Source organism: Poecilia formosa, unplaced genomic scaffold (genome assembly GCF_000485575.1).
Source record: "Poecilia formosa unplaced genomic scaffold, Poecilia_formosa-5.1.2 Scaffold169, whole genome shotgun sequence".
Classification (NCBI taxonomy): Eukaryota; Metazoa; Chordata; class Actinopteri; order Cyprinodontiformes; family Poeciliidae; genus Poecilia; species Poecilia formosa.
Window position 1 is genome coordinate 1,247,666 of NW_006800108.1, and position 10,993 is coordinate 1,258,658.

At 34.7% G+C, this 10,993-nt stretch overlaps 1 protein-coding gene across 7 annotated transcripts in view; it reads left to right on the forward strand.

The window, feature by feature from the left end:
* Window positions 1–10,993, forward strand: part of LOC103146859 (myocyte-specific enhancer factor 2D homolog) — a 44,548-nt gene that overhangs the window by 18,798 nt on the left and 14,757 nt on the right. For 3 of the 7 annotated variants that reach the window (XM_016677909.1, XM_016677911.1, XM_016677912.1), the window contains exons 5-9: window positions 465–681; window positions 2,924–2,980; window positions 4,577–4,758; window positions 7,185–7,214; window positions 10,825–10,954. In XM_016677909.1, the coding sequence (XP_016533395.1) occupies window positions 465–681; window positions 2,924–2,980; window positions 4,577–4,758; window positions 7,185–7,214; window positions 10,825–10,954 (616 nt within the window). The remainder of the gene's footprint in view (window positions 1–464; window positions 682–2,923; window positions 2,981–4,576; window positions 4,759–7,184; window positions 7,215–10,824; window positions 10,955–10,993) is intronic. The other 4 variants (XM_007564939.2, XM_007564942.2, XM_016677910.1 and 1 more) reach the window with 3 other exon arrangements.

Consider the following 10,993-nt stretch of genomic DNA (forward strand, 5'->3'; position numbering starts at 1 on the left):
AAGCATCTTTTTTGCTTGTTACACAATGAAACTGTCATTTTTATTTTAAAAAATTTCATATATTGATAATCTCATACAGGGTTTCCCTCAGGAAACCTGCTAAGCCTGGCAGTAGGGGAGTTAGAAAATGTTTAAAGTTGACAGGAAATTTGAAAATGTCACTTGATAATTATTATGTTTTATTGTTTAATACCTAAACACCAACTATAAAGTCTTAAAAAAAAATAAATAAAAGAGGCAGAAATTTAAAAAGAAACTGAAATAAACAATGTTTAGCCTGGCAGTGGCTCAAGTAAAGCTTGGTGACCCGCCAGGCTTATAATACTTTAGAGGAAACCCTGATATACCAGCTAAAAGTGGATGAATAAATAAAGTAATACCTTACACTTTAAAGCTATGTATGACGCATGGTTGTTATTTAATGTGTTGCAAGTTGTTGTCTAAGTGAGAATGTCGTCCTGCAGCAGACGGCGGCTCCGCCTCAGACCTTCTCTATGCCAGTCACCGTCCAGGCGTCCAATCAGAGCACACTGCACTTCAGTAATCCTGGCAGCGCACTGGTAACTACCTCCTATGTCACATCATCATCGCTCACGGATACCCACCTCCTGTCGCCACAGCAACCGGGTCTCCAGAGAAATACAGTGTCTCCGGGGTTGCCACAGCGACCGGCCAGTGCAGGTGAGCATGCAGCGAGACGCAGCACAAAGAGGCTGGAGATGATCTGCAGCAGCTTTTTACTTTTACTGTTTTTATCATAATGGGTAATAGTTCTTAATCACTGCTGTTAGGTGATGCATCCGATTAAATTATTAGATATACTTTATTTTATATCTAATAATGTGAAGTCTTTGTTTCTGGATCGTGGTTCTATTATGCTTTTTTAAGTGAGAAGGAGCTAAAGATGTATATGAATGAGAGAACCCAAAACTATCTGGTCAGTCTGTGTAACATTCAAAACCAGCATGTTTTTTTTGTTGTTGTTGTTTTTTTACTTTTGGTAGTTTTGTTTCTGTCTAACTAGGTTTTAAAACAGGCAGGGTTCATTGCAGCGCAGGGGAAATGTTAAATATTGATTTAAGTTTTGAAAGTAACAATTCGTCTAATTTACAAAATTATATCCTGTTTTCTTAAACTTTTTTTTCATCCAAAAATAGGATTCATTCTTATATTTTTGGACAGAGATTTTATTTGTATAAAATATCTGGCTGTGGGTAAATTACTCTTTATCTTACACTTTCATAAATCTAATTCTCAAAACTTATTTGAAATGAAATTATAAATATGTAATAATTTTAGAAAATAAGCAAATCTGTGTTCTGCTTGGACATTGTACACATGTAGCCAGCTCTTTATAAAAACAAATATAAAAACAAAGAAATAATATCATAAACACTGAAATGTTTTCAGAAAACTTTTCATCAACACGAGCGTTGTTTTAAACATGCCAGACCCCTAGGGGGCAGCATAGCAATGTCAGCCAATCACATTGCTTCAAAACAACCACGACTTCCTGTTAGCATTTAAACATGGTGCCAGGAGATTCTGGTGGACAGATATAAAAGTTAAACTACTTTTAAATGACACATTTGAATATAAAGTTATAAAAATACAAGATAATGTCGATTGGGATTCATGCTGGAGCAAGTTTTTGGATTTCTAGCGCATTATTTGCTGCAGACAGTAATGCAAACACAAACAGTTTTCTCAAATTTCCACATTGGTTGGAGTTTTTATAAATAATCATTTTTAGTGATATTAAACAGCTTTTATGTGGATGAAAGGCCAAATGCATAAAAATAATACACTTGTTTTCCCAATAATGTGGTTTGTGTGTTTAGCAGTATCAACCCAAATTATCTGGTTAGGAGTGAATTTTTAACAAATTTCCCTCTCAAAATCATAAATTTAAGCAGTTAAACATGTAGTAAATCATTAGTTTAAATAGTTTAACATGTAGTAAATCATGAATTTAAACAGTTTAACGTGTAGTAAATGTGAATTTAAACAGTTTAATCTGTAGTAAATGTAAAGACCGTTTAAGTCTGTTCTGTGTTTTCAGTGAGTCGTTGTCTGTTTCTGTGTGGGCGTTTTGTGATGAAACTCATAGTTGGTCACCAGAGCAGAGAAAAAATAAAACTGTATCATGTTACTACTGAAGCAATCAAAGCTTCCTATCATTTTTTAACCCATTTAATGAAGCTGGGCTTTTCTCTAAGCTACAGCCTTGGTGTTGGAGAACGTTCTTCACACACTGAAAACTTTTCTTCATGTTCTGATTGCTTTTGTCCATGCTAATCCACTGAACCAGAAACCTTTTATGTAATTTTAAAAAGTAAGTCTTGCATTTCGTTTCTTTTTTTATATTTATCGATAAATGCATATTCAAATACCTCAGTGCCAAATGCTTCACTGTCCTATGAAATATGAGGAAAAGAAATTTGTGCAAACTCCACAGAAAATAATCTGCCTGCTAAATCCCCAGTGATCTGCACATAGAGTGAACGTTTTATTTAATGCTAGGCAATAAAATAATTAAATGAACACTTTAAAATGGGGACTACTATTATTAGAGCAACTTTACAAGATACCGCAGCCAGTAGAGTAAACATGATTTGCATTAATTTATCCTTTCCATGGTTTTTTATCTTGCTAGCTGATAAATTGTCACTTATTTGTTTTAGTTGAGATGCATAATGCCTAAAAATGTGTAAAGGAATTGTGTGTTTATTTTGTAGTGTGTAGTTTGTGTCATCCCTTTGAAAACAGATGCAAGTTGTTTTAAGTTCAAGCTTAAAGTGAAGCTTAATCACAGAGTTTAAACTTGGGAAGAAAACTAAGCTTAAGAATTCAATTTAGAGTTTGTTTCTGCTAAAAAGTCAAAATTGCATGGATTCATTGTACGTTTTTCTTTATTTAATAGGTGCTCTCCTCGGAGGCGACCTGAATAATTCAAACGGAGGATGTCCAAGTCCAGTCTGTAAGTAATTTATTAAATTTTTTACAAAACCAAAGTTTTGTAGCATTCTTTTTTCTTTTTTTCTTTTTACAGTTTCCCTTATGTTGTGGAATAATTAAGTAATTATTCCTCTGTTGCTCCACCTGGGATTGGATGCCAATTAGTGGGATTCTCTGAATGTTCAGTGTTCACTTTTGACTTATGAGATATTTATTCTAAAAGTGAAGCACAATCATATACCGATCTATAAATAGCATTTCCCCCATGGATGTTTTATCTCTTTCTTTTTTCATTTACAAATCAGTCATGATCAACAAAATGTGGCTTTTTTGTACAAAAAAAAGGAAAATAGCCTTTAATGTCAAAGTGAAAACTGATTTCTATAAAATATTGACAATTAAATAAAAATATGCAATATATACTAAATGATTACTTAAATATTCACCTCTTTCAAGTCTGTATTTTGGTTGCAGTAACAGCCTGGCCACAGTTACCTCAGTTTTACTCCATTATTCCTTGTAAACTGTTCAAACACTGTACTGTTGGTGGGGATCATTTGTGAACAGTTCATATTGAGGTCTGGGCTTTGACTGGGCCACTCCAAAACATCCAAAACATTTCTATGTAGCTTCAGCTGGATGCTTTGGTTTGTTGTCTTGCTGGAGAATAAATGTTGTCCAAACTTCTCCTGCTGATGGAAACAACCAAACTAACGGTGCGTTCACACCAAACGCGTTCAACGCGTCAAGGTCGACGTCTGTGCAGACGCTTGACATTTTGTTCTACACCAAATACGTGTCGCGAGTTAAAGTCTGTGTGGAGGCATGTTGAGGGCGCATCAGAGCAAAATTTCCCAGAGCAAAAACGGCTAGAGCAAAAATCGCTCTAGGCGTTGTTTTCTGTTGCCGGCTTATTTGTCGGACTCGTCAAATGCTTCCCTCGACGCGCCTTCACGTAGACTTTGAATGTAAACCAGATGTGCCTGATGTGTCATGCTTGCACGTTTGCAGTTAACAATAGTTGCCCTACTGTTACCAACTCAAAGACTTTCTTGTTTTATTTAGCAACATATCAGACAAAAGAAAATCTGAATTCAAAATCTGAATCAGCTGGTCAGATTGGTAATCGACGATCGGCCAGAAAACTGCAATCGGTGCACTCCTCATTTGCTTGTATTTTGTCTTTATGTTGTTGTGGTTTTCAGGTGTCTTTATAGTACAATTTCTTGAAACACACTCAATATTTATCACTTATTATGTTTTATTTTATGTTCTGTTATCATTTTGTAAAAGTCAGTTTTCATTTTGACATCAAAGGTTTGTCTTTTTGTCAAAAAAGCTAAATTTTGCTGATCATGATTGACTTGTAAAAGGAGGAATTGTATTATTTAAGAACATATCTAATTTAAAGACAAATTTAAGGACTAAATAAGTGAAATGTGTCCAATAAATCACAACAGTAGCCTCCCTCTGAATTATCTGTCTTCAGGTAATTCAACGACCTCAGGGTCGAGACGTTTTTTAGAGGATTACTTAACAACGAAACTCTGTACCCCTACTGTCTGTCTGATCTTTCCCTATTGATCACCATGCATTCGCACCTCCGTCTCCCCTGCAGCTAATGGATACACCAGCGCCAGGGCCTCCCCAGGTCTGCTCACCGTCTCCAACGGCAACAGCCTGGGGAAAGTAGTTCCGGCCAAGTCCCCGCCGCCCCCTCCCAGCCCGCAGATGGTCAACAGCCGTAAGCCGGACCTGCGAGTCATCACCTCACAGGGCGGGAAGAGCCTCATGCAGATGGTGAGATCAGCCAAGTTCAGCTTCGGTTTAACGTTTCTGACCCCTCAGTTCTTTTCATGATCGCTCACAAACGCACCAGGTTTTTGTTGGACCCAAGATGTTACCAGTTGCTGTCACAAGGGGCTTGAAAACCTTGGAGTAATTTAAATTTCAATTTGGTTTTTCCAAAGTTTGTACTTGAAAGTGCTTCATATTCAAACAGCACAGTTTTGATCATAAGTCAGGGGTGTCCAAACTTTCTGGCATGGGGGCCGATAATGTTAAACTTTTTAGTATTTTTGTTTTTGCAAAAACTATTTTATGTTTTCATTTTTACTTGAAAGTAAACATAATAGCAGTCACATAATTTAGCTACTGTGGATAAATTATTCTAGATTTAAAATCATTTTGTAGGTTTGTCAGATTAAAAAAATAAGAACAGGCAGTTCTTAGGCTCGTCACATTTTTCAACATTTTTTGTGTCTTTTTTTTGCTCACTCTTGATTTATTTTGAAAATTTTATGAAATGGGAAATCTGCATTTTAGTAAAACTGTTTGTTTTTACAAATGAAATATATCATATTAAAAGAAAAAAACTTGTGCTCTACCTTTATATTTTTCATTTTAAGATCTGATATTGTCTGTGTTTTTCTGAAACATTACTTTCAAATCTGTATTTTCTGCCTGAAATGGAAAACTACACATTTATACTATTCTTGAATTTCTGATTAAGGCCCACCCAAAGTTGTTTCTAGGGCTGCAAATAGCCCCCAAGTCACATTTTGGACACCCTGTATTAAATCTAAAAGCCTAAATTTGGAAAATATTACAATAACATTTTATATGAAGGGTATTCATAAGATTGACATAACAACTGTGATAAACAAGAAGGAGTCTTTATGAATGTTTATGGCTGCTGTCATGAAGTGTCATTCTGTAAATGACATTTTTAATGCAGAGTTGCTTTAAAAATGTCGTTTACAGAATAACACATCACGACAACAGTCAAACATTTATAAAGACTCCTTTATGTTAATGTCTCATGTCAATCTCATGCACTTCTCTTCAAATAAAATGTTGCTTACAGTTGAAATCAGATATTTTATACACTTAGAGAAAAGACACACATTTCGTTTTCTGTGAAGTTAAATCAGACTGAACGTTTCTTTTTTTTTTTTTTAGGCCTGTTAGAATTACCAAAATTATTTCTATTTACTTAATGCCAGAAAACTTAGCAAGATATTTTTGTAACTTTCGTGTTTATTATGTTTAAGCATTTAATTTGGTCATCTAGCTGGATTGTTTCAGTGTAATAAATATTTATTATTCCGAATTGATCCGATTATATTTTATACCTTAAAGTTATTGAAATTGCGGGATTTTTTTGTTCGGTTAGTGTTTTGTTCTTGGATCAGTTAAGTGTAAAGACTTTTCAAAATATAAAGTTTTTCTGTATTTTAGTTGTCCCTGTAGAAGTATTGATAGATCAAGATCACGTAATACTGTATTGAAACTGTCTTTTTTAGTTCATTTATATTGTTTTCATCTCATAGGTGAGGTGCTGTAAAAGTTAGAAACATTTTATCAACATTTTCTAAGTTCCCATATCTTTACTTAGAAGACAAAACGATCCAGAAGTCATATTTTTTTGTTGCCAAAATGCCCCCAACTTTACAGGAGCTGGGTAAACATCTCAATCCTGGGGTGAAATAAATGAATGGGGACCAAACTGCTTCATGTTTTATAGTTGGATTGAACCCATCAAAAGAATCAGGAAATCTTAATTTATCTTCTCATCCAAAGCCTGAATGCTTGACGCTTTGCTACTGATAAATCTGATCTTTTTTATCAAGCTGTTTGATAATTAAAACTTGACTGAAGGGTCTAAAATATTTATCCAGAATCTTGTTTATTTCTCACCTTGCTTCTTCAGCGTCAGAGGATTTTCTTCAGATTTTTGTTTTTACAATAATCAAGCTGCCTAGTTGAGATAATTTGAGTGAACATAAGTTTTAAAACAAACATCAGACACAATAATGAAAAATCTGTTCTAATACTCTAAAGATGTAGAATCTAGTCAAAAATTTTATGAAGGAATGAACCACGACTTCATCAGGCTTTAATAATTGCTTCAAGTATTTTAGTTTAATGTGAAGTTAAAGTGTAAAGAAAAGACAAAATTATAATCTTTAACATGGACTATAACATTATTTAGATTCTCAGGTTTAGTGCGATTCTTAAAGAAACCTTTGATGAATAATTTTAACTGTTTCCAAATATTTTTATTGTCTTTAGTTTCTTGCTAGCTGTTGCAGTTTAGTTCAGGTCTGAGAAAACTATTGAACTTTGCAAACCAACCGATGAACTAGTACGAGTTCAGGCTTTGTTTTCATGGTTTTATTCAGTCACTCCAGAGTTATAACCCTCTCTGTTACAACTCCTTGCAGACAGAGGATGAGCTGGAATTGGTAAACGAGGTGATTTTCCCCCCCCTCACTCCTAAACACATACATCAGTCACTCGCATGAGTCGATGCCAGTCAGCTGTCAGCATGAGTGCAGGACTCTGCAGGAGTTTCTTCTTGTTTCAGTTTTGTTTTCACCGACATTTCCTTTGAGATGGTGTTCAGTTTGACTGACTGCATGTGGGTCAGGGTGCGTGGATGTCTTATTCCAGCATTTGTTTTTTAGTTTTTGGAGATAATCTAGAACTGAGCCCTCCACGTTAATCTCGCTGACGGTGCCGTAGCAGAAATATCCGAGTGCTTTCCTGCAGGTTTGAGCTGGACTCGCTTCATTGCTCTGTATGGTGGTTATCTAAAGCATGGGTGTTGTTCTCACTTTGCGTTGTGGTGCGACGCGCCACAGAGCATGTTTCAGTGTTCACCAACGGCCTCACACTTTCATTTCCACTATCCGACACAATGTTTGAGATTTTTAATAACTACTTTGAATTACATTAAAGGCATTTAACCAATGAAAACTCCAAATTTGAGCTTTCATGGCCAACGCAAAGCATGCAACTTTAGATTATCTTTAGAGATGAATAAAAAACTTAAAATACCTTTAGGATAGAAAATGGTTATAAAATCAATCATAAATAGGATTTAGTTGTCTGCTTACATCGACCAGCAACAATCAGGCTTGAAATTATCTTTAATTGCTAGTTTTTATTCCAGTTTTTAGTTGCATATTGTTTCATGTTTTACACCTGATAAATGCAGAGAAGTTAGAAATTCAGATACCAGATTAAGAGTTTAGATCATGCAAACAATTTTAGTTTTCACCCTTTCAGTTGCAGATTTAAATCCGGAGGAAAGGACTTACAATTTTACCCAATACTGCAGTAGCATCGTTAGCATTTTTACCTTTTAATTATCATTGCTTCACTTCTATTAAAAGTTTATGACAAAGAGATAATTTATAACTTCCAGAATAAAATGGAAATATCCAAATATTTGTGCCTAAGTGAGGAAATTCAGTGTATCAGCGTCAAAGTGACAAATGGAAACGCACAGAAACACATGAAGGTGTACTGATGAAAGACGGTGCACACTACGTTTAAATATGTTAAGGCTGCAACAAATTATTGTTATAGTAATCAATTATTCAATCAATTGTTCTGATGATTAATTAGATTTAAAAATAGCATCATTTTTTAGATGTTTCATTTAGCCATTTAAGCTTTTTCGTACAATATTAGAAATACCTTAAAAGACGCAAATAAACAAATACTTCAGTTTCTTTTATAAATCATTCTTTACATAATTTGAACTGTAGGTCTTCTGGGTAAAACGTATTTTCAAGGTTTTTTTTTAATCTTAAATGCAAAATGTATCTATTTTTTGTACAGTTTTGGCTTAATTACTTCTCTGACGGTGTTTTTGAGTTTGTATGCTCTACTTAATGATTAACAAGTTGACAATTTTTTCAAAAATTAATCACAATTATTCATTTCATCCCTAAAATATAAAGTGTAAAAAAAACAACATAGTTGTAAAAAATAGCAGGTTTTTACAACTATTAAGTGTTTTAATACACTTAAAAAAATTAACTTTTTCCACAATAAGCTGTGGAAAACTGAACCTTTCAGAATGCATGCCCTTCACAATGCTTGCAACAAAATAAGATAATAATAGTTATTAAGATAAATGTGTTTTTAGAGGAGTAATGGCTGCTTCTGGTGGCTGTCCTCTTCCCCCTTCAACAATTCGTCTTAAAGTCGACAGGCAAGATTCTCATTTTCCAGAAGATGGTGATTAATTTTCATCACTTTCAGTCTGCTGGCGCTCTCGCTCTTCTTCCTCACAAAGGAAGATAATTAAATCTTTCTCCTCTTTGAGGTCTGTCTCTGCTCCTTTTGTACGTTTAGTGTAATTCAAAACTCTTGATGAATGGTTCTTTTCACACTCGAACGTAATTCCAGGGAAAATCCACAGAATCTTTTGCCTTTTATAGCAAGACGTTTTATATGCGGAAGTGTTTAAAAAGAGCTCCAGTTTGCTTTTTATCCAAGGTAAATTTGAGCTCTTTTCGACCAGTTTGGGAGCAAAAGATTTGGACATGGGTCATTGACGTACAAGGATTTCCACCAGGCTAAATTAAAATATGTATATCCAGTGTAATTACTAGTTACTAGAACATTTGAAATGTTGTGCACACAGAAATCATAGTTTAACATTAAAATGAGACCGTTTCAGAGGTTGTTTTTTTTTTTATTAATATGATGTGGCCTTAAAAAATGTCATGATTTATCGTAAAATAAGGTATTTTCCATACTAAACATTTTTTTTTATAAATTTCCATTTATTTAAAGTGTTTAGAAACAAAGTTTTTGCATTTCTTTGTATTTTTCTGGCAATTATGACACTTTTCCCCCCCAAAGAAATGTGAAATTCCATTTATAATTGACTTGATCACTGTTTTTCTTCACCATTTCATCAAACTGTGATAACAAATAAAGAAATCTTCAAGCACTTGAAGATACTGTATTATTAGTGATTAATATTTATGCTCCTGATACTGGATAGTCTATTTTGAATTCAATACATTTACTCTTTTTAATTGGTCACGCCACATGATTTATACAATAAATGTAGGCCAGGAAACGGGTCAAAATCCTGTTGATACATAAAAATAGAATTACAAGCAGTAACAGTACATTACAAAAAAACTCCACAAATCATGTGATTTTGATGACGCTTCTCAAGATATAGTTTTAAAACGAATGTATAGAAAAGTTATTGTAATGGGCGTAATATTTCAAAGGTTTTTTTTCTTCACATTCATTGAAAATTCAAGCGGTAAGCAGAGCAATAAATATCATCTTCTGTGGTTAATTGGTTGTAAGGCTTAATAGCGATTCTTTGGGCGTAAAATAACATAACTGATTATTAAAATAAATCACCGCTAAGCAAACAAAATGTGGTGGAATCAACTAACTGACTCTGGTTACCTAGCAACTCACTCATTCTTTGGTTACCTAGCAACAACATGCTGAGTAACTGACAGCAGCAGCAATTTAAGGTTTTGTCACTGTGCCTCATAACTGCTTAAAATTAAGAAACAACAGTGTTTTGTGAAAACTGGATAAAAGAATAAAGATCATACTACCAGTTTGACAGCATTTCAGATATTTAAAACAAATCAATAATTATTGATATCGATTTATATTGTGTTAAGTTTTTCACTCATATTGCCTAGCCCTCGTTACTATATTTACATCATGAACTAGTTTAGTTATTTTAATGTTGCGCATTGTTAATGTTACGCAGTAATAAGATTTAGGAAAGATGTTACCAGTGACCGGTCAGGTCTTTTTGTAATCACAGGTTGAATAAATTGCCTTTGATGTAATTCTCTTACATGTCTTATTCAAACCAAGGAGTTTGTTTTTGATGCATGTCATCAAGAACGCACTGAGAGGTTTCCTCGGTGTGGAACATCATTCTGAATCCAGCCATGTGTGCATCTGTCATTCCCAGCATGTCCGAATAAAAACAAACAAACAAAACAGTACTGAAACGGGCTCGCAGACGAAGCTGCTGCTGGTTTTTATTCTTGCTGATGGTGTTTCGCTCTTTGGCAGAACGCCCAGCGGCTGGCGGCTGGAGCCCAGGTGGCACAAACCCTCACCACACCTGTGGTGTCTGTAGCCACACCGAGCCTCCTGGCACAGGGTCTGCCCTTCTCCGCCATACCCACAGCGTACAACACAGGTGAGGCACCAGTAGATTTAATTTATCAGACCCTTATAA